The 16216-nt window shown below is 53.1% G+C and overlaps 1 protein-coding gene across 1 annotated transcript; it reads right to left on the bottom strand.

Annotated features, from left to right (window-relative positions):
- Positions 1 to 1554: 1554 nt before the first annotated feature.
- Positions 1555 to 15972, bottom strand: Mst1r (macrophage stimulating 1 receptor). The gene is made up of 19 exons (XM_051140324.1): positions 14652 to 15972; positions 10905 to 11093; positions 10690 to 10818; positions 10361 to 10531; positions 9687 to 9847; positions 9239 to 9404; positions 9006 to 9142; positions 8273 to 8434; positions 8086 to 8179; positions 7741 to 7953; positions 7509 to 7655; positions 7261 to 7426; positions 6747 to 7124; positions 6305 to 6385; positions 5926 to 6107; positions 5734 to 5843; positions 5299 to 5464; positions 4187 to 4323; positions 1555 to 2117 (listed from the first exon to the last, which is right to left on the bottom strand). Exons 1-19 carry the CDS (start codon positions 15933 to 15935, stop codon positions 1859 to 1861), a joined length of 4332 nt encoding a protein of 1443 aa, XP_050996281.1. The 5' UTR covers positions 15936 to 15972; the 3' UTR covers positions 1555 to 1858.
- Positions 15973 to 16216: the final 244 nt, after the last annotated feature.

Raw genomic sequence — 16216 nt, 5'->3', positions numbered from 1 at the left:
AGGGGCTAGTGGGGAATAAGCCCTTCACATTACCCCAACTCATGGCTTAGAACCCTGAGTGGTCCCTTTAGGAGGAAGATAAGGGCTACAAGTTGGAACCATGAGGGGCTGGAGAGATGGCTCAGAGGTTAAGAGCACCACCTGCTCTTCCAAAGGTCCTGAGTTCAATTCCCAGCAACCACATGGTGGCTCACAACCATCTATAATGAGATCTGGTGCCTCCTTCTGGCCTCCAGGTATAAAGCACTCATATCCATTAAAATCAATAAACAAATCTTTTTAAAAAAAGAAAAAGTTGGAACGATGCAAACCCCTCCCCAACTGGTACAGGGGACACAGCTATGGAGGCGCCTCAGGAAACTCCATTACCTCTCTCCCAGTTTAGGAGCAACATAACCACCCTATCTTTGCCCAGGAGCAGTCAGTGTACCTCTGTCCGTGGGCTGAGAAGCACAGAGGCCAGGCCAGAAGCCGGCCGACAGTTCTACCTGCCTTCCAGTCCCAAGGCCCTCACATGTACATCTGCTTCCCAGCATGTGTTCTTTACACTTTGAACACATGTCCTTATGCTTCTTTAGGTCCCCAGACCCTCTTTCCAGCCCAAGCCTCCAGGACAGAAAGCCACATCGGTAGAAGACAGCTGGATGGGTGCGGTCCCAAGGCGCTCCAACATTCTACTTCAGGGAGGAGCTCTGGCTCCAGATCCAGGGGTCCCGTTGTGACAGAGCATTTCAAAGGTGCTCACAGGAAGGGGGCCCTCCCTTCTTACAGACCGAGGAGTCATCCAACTAGAGAGATGAGGAGGCCACGGGATGCTTAAGCAAAGGAGAGTTGATCTTCAAATCTATATCCTGGGCCCAGGCTCCCCCAGTGCTCCGGCAGCAGAGCATAGGGTAGAGGCAGGAGGGCAGATCTTGCTCTCTTCCCAAGGAGCGGGCCCCTCTAGCAGCTATGCTGTAGTGTCCGTGAGGATATAAATAGCAGGGGGAGTTGGCCCTTCGAGGTTGGCTCCTTGCAGATGTAGAGCTGATACCTCTTTGTGAATCCTCCCTCTCGGGGTCGCAAACACAATGCTGACAGGGAATGGAGGCAGGCAAGTCCACACAGAGAGTGCCAGTATATGTACATGCATGGGGGTGGGGGTGGGGTCCTACATAGGGGAGCCTAGGAGACCTGTTGAGGGGGCCCACAGTGGAGGAGCTAGTTGGAGCCCTGGAAGAAACCGTCTCAGATGTTGTATGCTTAGACAGCCTACCCTGTGGTTCCCCCAACAGTCTGCAAAGCCTTGTAATTCACCCTCCCTATGCTCTGGAGCTGTAGGGCTGATCCAGTCCCCTTTATAGCCTAGGGGCCTTTTCACATGCTATTTAATCTGCCCCAATCTCTTATTGGAACTCAGTTTCTAATGGATTATCCCCACCTGAAAAGAGCTGTGGCAAAAATGGGGGAGCCTTCGAAGCCTCACCTCTCTAGTCATCTGTGTTAAGCTATTCTCCATTCCCTCCTTTCTTCCACAGCATGTACATAATGTGTGCTTGAATATTTATTTATTTTATTTATTTTTTTAGTGGTTTACACTGTGGTGTCTCTATGGTCATTGCCGAGTCCTCTGTGCTCAGCAGACAGGTACAAAACAAATATTCCATAAATACATGCTACAAAAAAAAAAAATACACTGGCTCATGCTGGAGTGAGGGGTTTAAATGGGCCCTTGTTCCCCACCTCTAGTAGCCCCAAAAAGTTAAAAGGTGGAGAGGTCCAATGCCCTTCAGTTTGTCATAGCCCAGAGGCAGCTTGCTTGAGGTTAGTTCAAGGCCACTTGACAGGTCTAGTCCCTGTGGCCTAGTTAGGGCTTCGGTCAAGTGGGCAGAGGTGGCTCTGAAAGAGGCCGGGGCCTGGATGTGGCTCTGTGACGATGAGGTGAGGCCTGTGACTGTTCTGGAAGCATATTCACATCGTCCACAGCACTGGGGCCTAGGTTCACATAAGCTGTGGACAGCTGCACATAGTGGTCCCCGAGCAGTGATGCCGCTACCTGCTCTACTTCCATCACTAGGCCTCTGAAGGTGGGTCGTGCTGCTGGTTCAGCCTCCCAGCATCGCAGCATCACCTGGTACCTGTAAAATGAGGGATGTCAGGTACAGGGTGGACTCCTACCCAGGGGTTCTGGGCAGCTTGGTCCCTGTTGGACAAAACAGGGCCTAGAGCCCCATCAGGACCGCCCTTATTCTGCTAGTCACCGAGAGGTCCAGCTGCCTCAGCAGTGAAGAGTTTTCAGTGACTGCCCAGGCCTTATCTGTGTGATCTGTGTGTTCCTGAACTTTTCCACATATACATGGCCTCTTCTAATGACAGTGTCAGGTTCACAGGGTAAAAAGACAGTGTATGAAATCCTCAGCACACGGCTAATAGGCTCACAAGCTAATAGGATCGTCACACACCTTTTCCAGATAGGATGGCATAACTAAGAGTAAACCCTGCATAGAGAGCTGAGCATTGGTGACACCTTCAATTCTAGCACCTGGGAGGTAGAGGGAGGAAGATCAGGAGTTCCAGATCAGATCAGCTCTAGCTACATAAAGGGTTTGAGGCTAGCCTGGTCTGAAATAGTGAGTTCTGGGATAGCCAGAGCCAAATAGTGATATCCTGTCCCAGAAAGACGAACCAGCTAACACATGCGAACCGCAGTGAAACACGCCTTTAATCTCTTGGAAGGCAAAAGAAGAAAGATTAGCCTGCATCCAAGGCTAGCCTGGGCTACAGAGACCCAGTCTTTAAAAAAAAAAAAAAAGCAGCAAAAAAAGTCCTGGAAAGAAGCTAAATGAGGAAATATGGGACACCCCAGCAGCCCAGTGGGCACCCCAGCGGCCCAGTGGGCACCCCAGCGGCCCGTGGTTCTGTAGTTCGGCTTGCTGGATCCTAGAGCATGCCTTGTCCTGCCTTACATTGTCATCTCAGCGCTCTATACACGGGTCTTATACATGTCTCAGACTCTCTGAGTCGAGCGTTGCTAGAATACCCACTGTACAGCTGAGCAAAGCGGAGCCAGCAAGGAAAGGGACTCCGCCCCCCCCAGGCCCCCCACCCCCGATGAGTGCACTCTGCAGTGTGCCACTTGGAGCCCCTTTATTTTCTCAGCAGCTGACAGCGTTACCTGTTAAAGGTTCTTAGCTTAAGCCTTCTCCAGGCAGAAGGGAATCTCACATCTGCTCACTGGGGACAGCCTGTGACCAGTGGCTGATAATGCCTGGTACGAGAGACCTGACCGCTTGGTCTCAATTTGAGAAAGCTCCAGAAGGGCCAGCCCAGCTCCACTACTCCTGTAAAGTGAGCCCCATCCCTCGCCTGTTTGCATCACACCCACCCTCTCCCTCTGACAGGCCCTGTTTGTCTCCCCTACACTTACCACTGTAGCCGCTCCCCAAACACACACACATATACATAGAAATCCCTACCCTAATGTGTTCAAGGAGCCTGTCTTAGATGTTGGCAGGCAGTGAAGTTAGTTCCCTTATTTCAGAGTGTATGCATTAGAGAAAGGTTGGGGCCGAGATGGGGAGGGCTGTAAGAAAGAGCTACTCACGTCCCCTTTCTGGAGCCCAGCCCAGGACAGGAGTCAGCAGCAGCCCTACCTGTGACCTGGTTCTCCCTGTTCTAAGCGTGCAGACCTGGGCACAGCTGAAGTATGCCTGCTGATTAGCGAGCCAAACCTACCCCACGGGCACTGATGACACAGCTGCCGCCATCCCTAGGGAATGAAGAATCTGAACTACATGTAGTGAAAAAGCCCCAATGGAGAGACTTGGAGCAGAGCGTGGCTGGTGTGGGAGCTAACTGAACCTTTCCGTGAGGTTAAATGAATGGCAGAGATGGAAAACAACCCCTCTCCCTATGCAGGAGTTGGGTGGGGAAAGAGATTTGGGAAACCGAACCACTGGCCTCAACCCAGACTCTAAGTTGGAATGCTGTTGTTACCATGGCAACAACTGCAAGGTCCTCTCAGAGTCCTTCCTTGCATGAGGGTGGGACTGGCACACAGATAAGTAAACTGAGTCCCAGAGAGGCTCCCTTTCCTGGCTGACCAAAAGGTCAGATTTAAAAAGCCAGGCAGGAGCTTGATCTGCAGTCCCCTCCTCACCTCTGGAGCCCAGCCCTGCCCCCCTCTCACTCCCTGTTCCATACTCACAGTGAATTGGGACAGTACTCAGGCTGAGGCAGGCGTCGGCCCTGAGCCAGGAAGTGAGTGAGGTCAAAAGGGTTGATATGGGGGTATGGTGGGGCACCCCGTGTTAGCAGTTCCCACAGAAGCACACCAAATGACCACTGTTGGAGAAAAGTGAGGAGACTGATTCAACTGTCATGCCAAGTTTTGGGCAGGTGAGTACCCCAGGTCGTCTACCTCTCAGAGTCCTTCATTGGAAAAGTGGGACCCCAACTCTGCCCAGAGGTCACTCCCCAATACCGTACAAGCTTTTCCCCTCTATCTCCCACAACTGTTGGAGGTTGGTCTGATGGATCTTGATGCTAATTACTGTTTGCTGTCTCTGTGACCCACCTGTACCTTGCCTAAGAGCCTAATCTGTTTAACCAATAAAAGGCCATCACACCTGGGCAGGGCAAATGGGGTAGGCGTGGCCAAGGTTCCAGGGCTTGGGGTGGGGGTGGGGGGTGGAGTAGACAGGGAATCTTGGGAGGAGAGAGAGGGGAGTGGAGAAGGTTAGGTGGAAAAGAAGCACATGGCCGGCGTGGATGGAGACTTGGCCCAGATAATGATAATTAGCAAGTATTTGGGATTATGGATAGGAGGTAGCTTGATAGAAATTATTAGAAGCAGATGGCATGGGATTGGGGCAAGTATCCCATACCTGCCCCACCATGGGAAGTAGTTTAGGGCATTGATATCTGCCCTGACCCGGGTTAACTAAGGCTATTTTAAAATATAACAGGTGTCTGTGTCTTGATTGATTGCTAGCAGGTTAGAAAATATTGTAGTAGTAATAAGTATAGGCCTAATAATAAACATTATTAGGCCATACTGGTAAATTAACCCCAACATATGACTTCAGAGTTGCAAGCCCCGGACTGTTCATGTAGAGCTGAGGAATTCACAAGCTCCTTTTGTCCCAGGTACCAGATTCCATTTCATATTTGCCTAAGACAATGAGGTGTGGGAGTTGTCTGACCTTGGGAGTCTCTGGGCTCAGATCATACAGAAGCAAGGCCCAAAACAAAACAAAACAAAATGAAACCCTCTAAAGGCATGGAGGTCAAGTGGACCTCAAGGAGAGGGTAGCTTACCACATCAGACTTGGTGGTGAACCTGTAGGTCTGAAGGCTCTCCAGGGCCATCCATTTGACAGGCAGGCGAGCATGGCGTTGCTGTTGAACACTGTAGTATTCCTTGTCTAGGATGTCGCGTGCCAGACCAAAGTCAGCCACCTTGACTGTGAATGACTCGTCCAGCCTGAGAGGAGGCAATTGCATGAACTGGTGCCCAGCTGGGGCTGTAGCTGGGCGGCAGAGCACTTGCTTAAGAACTGGCTCCTACCAGGTCTTGTGCCCACCTCTTCCAAGCCCTTCAAAGGCCTTAAGAACCACAGTGTCTAGCCCTAACCAAAGTGCCTAAGACTGCAGAGCAAAGGCTGGACTGGGTCCTCTCCTAAGGTGGCCTCTAGCAGCTGCATAATATGACCTGTCCCTTTGTTTGACCCCCACTTAACTCAAGCCACTCACATGCAGTTCCTAGCAGCCAGGTCTCTGTGCACAAACTTCTGCTCTGCCAGGTACTCCATGCCACAGGCTACCTGCAGGCCGAAGCTGATGAGGTCCTTTACGGTGGGGTTCTGAGGGGCACAAGGAGGCTGGTGAGTATTGGTAGAAGTGGGTGCCGGTGGACACCTCCCACCCTGGACACTGAGCACAGACCCTCTGAGGGGAGCGGATGAAATGAAGCAGGTCTCCGTGGCGCATGTAGGGGAGCAGCACCAGGGGAAGCCCCTCCAAGGGCAGCACAATGCCAATGAGAGCCAGAATGTTCCGGTGATGGAGGCCACGCATGAGCAGCCCCTCCCGCAGGAAAGCCTCCACCTCCTGGACCTCTGTGATGCCTAAAGAGAGAAGCATAGGTCAGGCCAAGGGCACGAAGGCCCTTTACAAGGGTCAAGCGGAGATGGGGATGGGGTTGGGGTGGGGCACTCGCTCTCTAGGTTCACTTAATAAAGTGGCAGCACAGCAGGAACAAAGGACATCTCAGCCTGAGGTCACCCTTCTTCTCCCCGTCCAGCCCAGTGTTTGCCTTGCTTACGGCTCAGCGACTTGACGGCACAGTGGATTTGATTCTGTGCCTCGTCTGTATATTCTCCATGGTAGACGACACCAAAGTGGCCTAGAAAGAGCGAGATGGTGAGCCGGTGCCCAGATTCACAGCATGTCCTCCGTAACTAGCAACCTCAGAGCCCCAAATTGGCCAGTGTGATGCTAAAAGCAAGCAGTGGCCACACAATGGTGATGCCATTTACAGCCCTTCCATGCCCACTTATCCACACCAGAAGCCACTGAAAAGAAAATTCTCTAAGACCTCGCTCCAAAGATGCCTACACAGAGGCTCAGAACAGCCTCAAGGCCACACAGTGAGTAGGCCAGTGCAGCATTTACTCCAACTGTCTTGAGCCCATGTCAGTGTCAAGACTCCTCCTCCGTGCGTGCCCGCCCCCCCCCCCCCCCACTGCCCCAATCTAGCCCCATACCTTTACCAATGACTTGGTCACTATGGATGACTACTCGCTCATGGGCAATCAGTACATCCTTGACCTCAGCCAGGAGCGTCCTGTCCAGATCCTTGAGCCGGATAGACTCTGTCCGTAGCAGCGGGACATTTGTCCCATCCCTACCATCTGAAGATTCTTCATGGCTCAGAGAGCTGGAAGCTGTATCATCGATGTCACAGAGTGTTGGTGGGGAGAGGGAGTGAAGGCTTGTGGGGATAGGCAAGCCCTGGCTTCTAGTGCCTCCCACCATCTCACCAAGGCCACTTCTGTAGTCAGAGTCAGAACGGAATATAGACAGAGACATGGCTCTGGGAGACCGATCCAGTGATGCCAGGTCATCCAGGTTAGGAGCCAGGACTGTGGAAAGACATGGTGGTGAGCCTCTCCAAGCTCCTGTGAACTGAGTCCCACTGAAGACTTATGGGAGAGCCCCACGGTCTGGGGATTGGAGATGACACTGTTAGGCTGATCTAGATGGACGGAAGGTGCTCACCTAGCTGTTTTTTCCGTCTCCGGGAGTTGAAGACCAACGCGATGGCCAGTGCAGCCACGAGCAGGATCAAGGCCAACAGAGCGATAAGGAGTGTACTCTGTGAGGCCCTGCCTGGGCTTGACTGAACCACTTGGCCCAGGGTATGGCACCCACCATCTACACAGACCTGAAAGCAGATGGCAATTTAAGCCTAGACAGCAGACCCTCAGAGCTCATGGTTTCCTCAGAGGGCCAGCTGTGTCACCTACCTGCAGTGGGGCACCTTCCTTGCCGAGTTGCAGGGAGGGAGGCAGGGGACAGATCACCACATCCCCGCGGAGCTCGTGTTGGCAGATCTCATGACCCACTGTCACGTTCATAGTCACGCAGTCTGCCACAGCGCCCAGCCCAATATACTGCGGAAACAGTCCTAAGGATCAGCCAGAGGCTGGACTCTGACTCTCAGTCTTCCGCTGTCCTTCCTCTACCCTTCATACCTACCTCAACCTTAACTGAATGCTCTTCGGGATTCAGCCGGGCTGGGCCAGTTCTGGGTGGACTGGGAGGGGGCAGGAAGCGAAAACCAGGCAGTGTGAAGATAGCTGCTCCATCCCCCAAGATGCTCAGGTTCCCTGTTGCCCATCCCTGAGGATTTCGGACCACATATTCAGGCAGGCGGCACTGACGCTGCTGTTCCAGAGACTGCTCTGCGCACTGCTGAGACCCACATGACAGAAGTCAGGCAAATGGCCGACCCCTGACTGCTCCAGGCTCTTCAGCCCACTGTTGGACATCAGAGGACTGGCCCAGCCTTCCTCCCTGCTGGCCACCACCTACTTTACTCACCCTGTTCTCCACTGTCCTTTGTCCATCATGGAATAATAGTGCAAGGTGCCATATTGAAGTCAGATGTTGGCCATGGATCATGACATGGGAGCCACTGTGGAGAACGGTAGGGAGGTAGTTTAGAGGACTCGGGGAGCTGGCCCTTTCCTTTCCTGGAGGCCAAAGCAGTCAAGGAGGCGGCATTTACCTGTAGCCACACTTGGGAGTGATGTCCAACACAATGGGGTCTTCCTTGTAATGAAAGGTCCAGGAGCCTGGCACCTCAGCACCCCCTATCTGCAGGTGAATAGGAACCCTGGCTGTGCCAGCTCCAGGAGGTGTGACACATAAAATCTGTTCCTCACTGACCCTGTAGGAAGGAGGGATTGGGCAAAGGGACACCTTCTTACGATGAGCAGGCTTACCTCCTCCAGGGCTCACTAACCCCATCTACTTCCTTTATTGTCTTTTCCCGCCCATCTACACTCCATGGGTCTGGAGATGGATGCTGCCAGGAAGACCTTCAAGAAGGCAGGGGAGGCCTGTACCCCTGGCTGGAGACAGTGGCCTCTGTGGTGGGTTCTCTTGTCTCTGGGTTGGAGGGGACAAGCAGATCGTTCTCGAAACTGAGCCCTACATTGACCACGTGACCGACTCTCTTCTCTCCACACTGGCAGTAACTAGATACCCACCTGGCGAGGCTCCCTGGGTGGGAACAGAGGAAAGGGTCTCACAAGGAAGACGCTGTTTGGTCATCCCCATCAGGGATAGGGAAGGCAGGGACTACGTTGTACCTGAGACTTGAGGTGACCTTAAGCAACAGCCAGGAGGAACCTCATTGGTTCCCTTGAATATCAGGCCAACTCAGGATGCAGATACCAGTTGGAGCCTCACAAGGGTAGGGTCCTGTGGCCTCCCACAGTTTACCTGATACCACTTACTGTTCTAGCTGGCACTGAGTTCCGTTGACCAGCACAGCTCGGCTGGTGCCTACAGACAGGTTCTGGCCTTCAAGGGTGAGATAAGTGCCCCCAGCCCGTGGGCCAAAGTCAGGTTTTATTGAAGTCAGCACTGGCTCCTAAAAGGATACGGGCATGGCTCTGCTGGAACAAACTATTCATTCCAAGTCCGTCTCTCTTGAGTCACCCACTGACCAAGAGCAATGTGGCCTTACCATGAAAGAGAAGCCTTCCCGCACAGAGATGCCTTCCACTCGAAAGTGCTTGCCGGCTGCCATGTTAGTGATGAGGAGGCTGACATTTGTAGTCCCTGCTGCTTGGGTGGCCAGGGGCTCCAGCTCACATTTAAGTTCCTCTATAAATTCCTTGTGGAGCCCTGGCCTGGGGACAGCCGGAAGGGCACCTCGAGGTCAGTCAGGAATCACACAGGGCTGGCTGTGTGCCTGCCATAAGTCACCCAGCTTCTCTGACCCTCAGAGTGGCATCTCCACCCTTACAAACAAGTAGGGCTCATGCCGGTTCAAAAAGGGACAGAGATATCGCAGACACAAGAAGCCAGAGCCAATATAGCTTGTCCCATTCCCTCACAGAACAGGATCTTACAAAGGAGGGGCTGCTTGGTCACCTGCATCATGGACAGGGAAGGCAGGGACCACGCTATACCTGTGGCTTGAAGAGTCCTTAGGCAGCAGTTGGCAGGGACTTTGGCCCACGGTGATCTGGTGTGTTCTCTCAGATACTACACCACCAGGTCGTGTGTAGAAGTTGGAGCCACACAAGGTAAGCCTCATACTGCCCCTCAGAGGTCCACTGTGAGGATAGAACTGAAGTGGAAAGAACAGCCCAAGTTTTTGTGTGGGGTTAGGATGGTTCAGCCTTATCTGCTTCCCCAAGAGTCCCCTGCCTCGCCCCTTGCCTCTCTCACATCCCAGCCACTCTGGGTCACTTGCTGGTCCTCATCAGACTTTTTCCTACCTCCCAAGTTTTCCATGTGGTACCCGCTCTGACCCTCATTATAGGCATTTTGGGCCTGAGGAAGATCGTGGTCAGGATTTTTCTTTTTTTTTGCTTTGTTTTGTTTTTATCTTGTCTTTGTTTTGACAAGATTTCTCTGTGTAGCCTTGGCTGTCCTGGATTTGCTTTGTAGACCAGGCTTGCTTCGAACTCATAGCGATCCACCTGCTCCTGCCTCCCCAGTGCTGGGATTAAAGGTGTGTGCCACCACACCCAGCTATTTTTGTTTTTTTTTTTGAGACAAAATTTCTCTGTGTAGCCTGACCCTCTACCCTGGCCCTGCTTGTCCCACTGTTACCTGGGCCCAGCTGGGGAAACTGTACCTCAGTGATCTCAGGTGGACAGTGGTCCTGTTGCCAGGAACCTGGACACTCCTTCTGCCGGCCACACCTGTCCCCACACCAGCCACATCCCATGAAACGCTGTGCTCTCAGGCAACGCCAACAGGTGAGAAAATGACGGCAGCCAGGGCCCTGGATAGGAACCTTGAAGACCTTGGGGGTGACAAATAGGTGGCCCAGGGATTGCTAAAGGTGGGAACTGGGCCCCATTGGCCTTTCTGCTCCCTTTGTAGAGAGGTAAGGTCTGCATATTAATGTCTCTTGGGGCTCCCACCACCCTGAACCGGAAGTTTTCACCCTGCACACCTCACCTGGTCCCCAGAGGCAAAGAGTAGGTCATTCCCAAGGCGGCTGACATCCCTCTGAATAGGCTGTCCGCTGCTGCCCAGGGAGAAGTTGGACACATACAGCAAATAGTTGAGTGACCTGGCTATCTCCACCTGTGACAGGTCAGCTATGAGAAAAAACAGCAGGGGCAGCGGGGACAGGAATGCAGGACCAGGTGATTGTGGGGTAAAGGACCTACCTGCAGGATACGCCCGTCAGCAGTGCCCATGTGGGCCACTGTAACATTGCCAAGGCGTGTCACGTGCAGCGCAGTGACCTTCACTGATCCTAACAGGCCATTGAACAGGTCCACGCGTGACAACCTGCCGCTGACTCGCAAAGGGAAGTAGTGGCATCGGAAGCTGGGGCTGGAGGCCTCCACACCAGGCTGGGGCAAGTCCAGGAAGAGAAAGAGTCAGGGTTCAGGCCTGTGCACTGACTCTAGAGGCTCGCCTTGCTTGCCTAGAGGCCAGAGCCTGCCCCGTGTCTATTGCCACCACACTATAGGCTCTTGGAGTTAGCAAGGGTAAATAAGAAAGGAGGCCCAGTCTAGAAAGCCAGACCCCTACTCCCTGCCTTACCCTATGTCCAGACCCCATTCATTTATGCAAGGCCCCATAGGCCCTCAGGATGCAGAGTACTCTATCGCCCCCTGCTGGCTCCACTCTGCCCTGTAAGAGCATCTTAGCAAGTGTCCCTTCTGGGCCTTGGCTTTCTTATTTGTATAGGGTACTGAAATTTGAGTTTCAGTGGCTTCTCAAGGTTGGCAATGGTTCCTTTCCCCGAGACTCCATAGGTTCTCCAGTTACTTACATCTCCTTCAGGTACAAAAATAAAAGCTGGGCTTGGTGGCGCACGCCTGTAATCCCAGCACTCAGGAAGGCAGAGACAGGCGGATCTCTGTGACTTCGAGGCCAGCCTGGTCTACAAAGTAAGTCCAGGACAGCCAAGGCTACACAGAGAAACCCTGTCTCAAAAAACCCAAAACCAATAAAAACAAAAACAAAAACAAACCAAACAAGGCCCTATGACCTGAATGCCAGATTAAGCTTCATTAAGTTGGGAGACATAAACCTCTCCCCTGCTCTTGGCCGGGAGGTGTTAGGGGCTATAAATCCTCAGGACAGGATTGTGAGAGGTCCTGGGAGCTGGGGCTGGGTTAGAGGATCAGGAAGGGCCAGGGGAGAGCCCTAGGTGTTCAGAACCTCCTTCAATTCACACAGATTTAACTCATTCCTGGACCTCAGTGATGAGCGGGACCAGGGAGGGGGAGGGGTACGAGCAAGCAGTGTTGAGTTTAGACACCCCACCCGATCTGGGGCTATATTCTGCTTGGGTGGGGACTGGAGCTTTGTCACTACTTGAGAAGGAAAGGAGCCTAGCCCTAGCCGGAAGCTTGCCAGGTGTTTTCCCGGTGACTCAGGCACAGGTGGGGCTCTGGTGCTAGAAAGAGGCATAAACCTGGGCAAACCCACACTCCTGTTTGCTTGCCTCTAAGTCCTGGGCTCTTAGATTTGATCCTACCGTTGACTAATGTCCCTAGGCCTGAAAACACTTGCCTCAAGTGTCCCATGCCCCATAGATGTTCCACACCCCCACCTGACCCCATGTAGGCAGGCACTAGTCTTTAGACCAACCATTATGAGTACACAGTGGCTGGTACTAGAGTGGTGGCATACTTAAACGCACCGGACAAACGCTGACTTATGTATCTGCAGAGACCTGGCATGCCTCCATACCTAGAGCCTGTAGGCAGGGCCCAAGATTAGTTCTCCTGGTGCCTGGCACAGGGCAGTCGTGACTCACTAATCACTAAGTTGGGAGAGAGTCTCATTTCCCATCTAGGTTCAGACAAAACGTTTTTTACTGCCAGCGTTTCTCAACCGAAATGTACTCGGCTGAGGGAGAGGGGCTAAAAACACCCCACTCCGAGGCTAAAGATGGGACTCAGCAGTAGAACACTTTGCCTACTATGTTCAAGGCCCCAAGTTCAATCTCTAGTAATAAACAAAGAAATTGTTTGGTGGTGCGTGCTTGTGATGCCAGCGTTTGAGAGACGAAGGTAGGAAAAGCTTGACTTCAAGGCCAACTTGAGCTACACAATGTGTTCAAGGCCAGCTTTGGCTATAGAACAAATCCTGTCTCAAAGAACAAAACCAGCCAAACAAAAAGAGACTGAAGCTATAGCCTGTGACAGAGGGTTAGCACATATGAGGCCCTGCTTGGCCCCCCAAGTCCTGAAAGAAAAATGAATCCTTCCTCCAGCACTAGGGTGTAAATTCTACACCTCCAGGGCATTAACAGAAGCTGGAAATGAGTCAGGAGTATCACAGATGGGGCTGGAGAGATGGCTCAGAGGTTAAGAGCACTGACTGCTCTTCCAGAGGATCTGAGTTCAAATCCCAGCACCCACATGACAGCTCACAGCTATCTGTAACTCCAGTTCCAGGGGTTATGGCACCCTCACACAGACATACGTGCAGGCAAAACACCAAAGTAGATTAAAAAAGAAGAAAAAAAGGTAGCATAGCCACTGCCAGGCCTGGTGGCACAGCCCTCTCACCCTAGCTACTCCAGAGGCTGAAGCGGGGGGGGGGGGGGGGGGGGGGGGGGGGGGGGTGGGGGGGGGGGGGGGGGGGGGGTGGGGGGTGGGTGATGTACAAGCTGGAGAATTGATTGGGCTCAGAGAATGACCTTGAGGCCAGTCTGGGCAACTTTAGTGAGGCTCTGTTTCAAAATTAAAATTATAAAGGGAGAGGAGGGGCCTGGAGATATTGTAGCTCAGTAGTAAAGCATTTGATTAGCAGGTGTGGGGGAGGGGACCAGGTCCAACCCGCAATTCCTAGTATGGCCGAAAGGAGTCGGGGGTGAGATAAACAAACAAAAAGAAAATTGTCATAGCAGAGCCAAAGGCACTGGGTGGCCAGTCTCCAAGAGTATGACTGTAAGCCAGGTCATCCAATGCTCCCATCAACCCAGCACCACCACCCACCATGGCAATTTCCCGACAGTCTTAGGTGAGGCTGTCTGAATAGCATCTGGGAGTAAGTTTTCATTTTTGTTTTCCCTGCCAGGAAGTTAAGCCCCTAGCCCCTCAAGGCAGCATTATAAAGACATCCCGTTTCCTGTTTGTTTCTTCTGTTCTTCCTCCCTGACATGATACACCCACCGGCTGTGAAACCTCCTGCCCCAGGGCAGTGCCTTAGCTATAGTGACAGAAAGTCCAGGGTTGGACCAATTTCAACTAGCCCCTCCTACGCCTTTACTCATTTTCAACTGCTCATCGGATGATGCTTACACAAGACTGGGGTGAGGCTTCCCAGAACCTCCCAGAGCCCAGCTAAAACTGCCTTTCCACTATATCCCAGATTTCCTGTGGAGAAGGGGTTAGTAAGTCACAGCTCATGCATGCTTCCTAACAAGCCCCTGACCTCCAAGGCTCCCTAGAACCTGATGGGGTGGGGAGCTGGGGGGGGGGGCTTCTCTGGCAGCCCCATGGAAAGCAGAACAAAAAAAAAAAACGCCTTCATAGGCTACTGAAACTGTGTTGGCAAGCAGCTGCGTGAATCTGTGATTGTAAGCATCTGCCCACGTGTTTTTGCTTTTGTGTATATTTTTCTGTGTCCCTGAAGGTACGGGTGGTGGGCAGGTTGGAGGGGGATGCCTCGCGTTTGACCTGGAATTTGGAAGCTGCGCTGGTAGAGGTTAACTATGATGTAAACCCTCCCTCACACAGCCAAGGAAACTACCAAAAATAAAAATAAAAAAATAAATCAGATGGCAGGAAGGGTGACAGGAAAATGAGGCAGCTACAGGCATCAGTCTAGTGCTGATGGGTTTTTCTGCCTGCCTTCTCCCACCTGGGCCCTTGCAGAGAAAGCAAGGCACTGGCCTGGATTCAGCTCCACAGGGTACTCACAGGTCAGGGCCCGTTCTTTCTGCTCACCGGATTAGGACAAAAACTGGGTGTCTGGAAGAAGTCAAGGCCTCTTGACACGGAAGAGTCACCTGAAGAGTTACAACAGGATTCTACACCCTCTTCAATGAGGGCGTCCAGCTGGTAAATGGGGAAGGCACATACAACAGAATTGGGGCTCATGCCAGAGCTACTGTCCTTGACGGCCACAAAGACCCCGAATAGCACTTCCTGGCCCTCTGGGATGCTCAACTCCACAGCCAGTTTGGCGTCCACCGGAGCAGAATGGGCTGCCTGAAGCACTGGGTAGGGCTGTGTGCTCTCTGGGACTCCACTTTGGCGGCGGCGGCGGCGTTTTGGTGCAAAATGACAGTCCAAGACCAGTTCCCGGTAGTCGCCCATCTCTGGCTCTACAGCATTGAGCCGGGCCAGAACCGTTTGCAGGGCACCGGGAGGGCTTGTGACACTGATAGGTTGCACAGTCAGAAAGTAGACAAATTTTCCTGAGTGGAAGCTGTGCATGTATTTGATATGGTAGGAAGCCAGATATTTGGGCAGCACCGACAGCGAAGGAAAGCTTGGTTGGAATCCAGAAGCATCAGCCTTAAGGCGACGGATGGATACTGAGTGTGGGCTAAAGCTTTTGGCCAACTCTGGGTCCAGTGAAGATGCCACGTAGAAGTAGGAGGCATGGTTCTGCTCCACCACAGTCACGCGAGTGCCCAGGGGGCTAGCCACACAGTCAGGGCAGGCCTCTGGCTGGTTGTTGTTTGCTGAGAAGAGGCAGGCTGGTGCAGCTAAGTGCAGCGCTTTCCCCCGAGGCTCCAGCTCATGCAGGAAACAACGACCCTGTAGGGTTGAGCCACAGCTAACCAGGGCTGGCAAACCCGGCTCCATCACCAGCACTACTGTGTCTGTGTCGTTTGGTGGTCCATGATGGCCTGGACCACAGCTCGCACAAGTCTGGCAGTCCGGGTCCCCGACAGGGCCAGTGGTCAGGCTCTCTCTATACTGCAGGTCAGGCCCAAGCACGTGCAGGCGATTACGTGTAGCCACAAACACCGCACTCCCATCTTCACTGTCCTCGTAGGCTGCTGTGGCTTGTACCTGGCCCCCTGCGGAGAAGGTCGGAACCGTATACTCTACATTAAAGTCTCTGGAGGCGGCGAAGGGTATTGGTGGGCACTGCCCGTCCAGGTTGGTGGATGCTGCCGGCAGCCACAAAAGAAGCAATAGCTCTAGAGTGGCCTGTAGCAGCGGCAGCAGCAGCCCCATGGAGACTGAGCTGGGGACCCTCTGTAATCCCAGAAGCATCACAACTTGATCTGACCAGACTCAGGTCCGAGCTGAGAACAGTATTAAGCAGAGGGACTGAAAACCCCTGGGCAGCAGACCCTGGGCCCTGGCAAACCAGAGTGCTTTTCCCCCCGGCCCTGTGGTGGAGCACGTGGCTGTGGACCCCCAGATAGGGCAATGGTACGACCACCTCACCTGGGGCCCAAGCTGCTGCTTCTAGCTGCCGCCGCCACAGCTACTTGGATCAAAGTCGAAGGGTGAAGGGCGCTGGGCCCCGTGGGTGCGGCTGGGTTGGGGGC

The sequence above is a fragment of the Acomys russatus genome, chromosome 32, assembly GCF_903995435.1.
Source record: "Acomys russatus chromosome 32, mAcoRus1.1, whole genome shotgun sequence".
Taxonomy (NCBI): domain Eukaryota; kingdom Metazoa; phylum Chordata; class Mammalia; order Rodentia; family Muridae; genus Acomys; species Acomys russatus.
Note: the sequence above shows the minus strand (reverse complement) of the source record. Positions and strands in the feature narration are given on the sequence as shown.

Excerpts from the sequence above, each read along its gene's own strand:
- Mst1r (XM_051140324.1), bottom strand. The coding sequence starts at position 15,935 with ATGCTTCTGGGATTACAGAGGGTCCCCAGCTCAGTCTCCATGGGGCTG. Across the intron at positions 9,405-9,686 it reads AAGGACTCTTCAAGCCACAG|GCCAGGGCTCCACAAGGAAT; the intron begins GTATAGCGTGGT and ends GGCTGTCCCCAG. Across the intron at positions 7,954-8,085 it reads AAAGGACAGTGGAGAACAGG|TGCGCAGAGCAGTCTCTGGA; the intron begins GTGAGTAAAGTA and ends GGGTCTCAGCAG.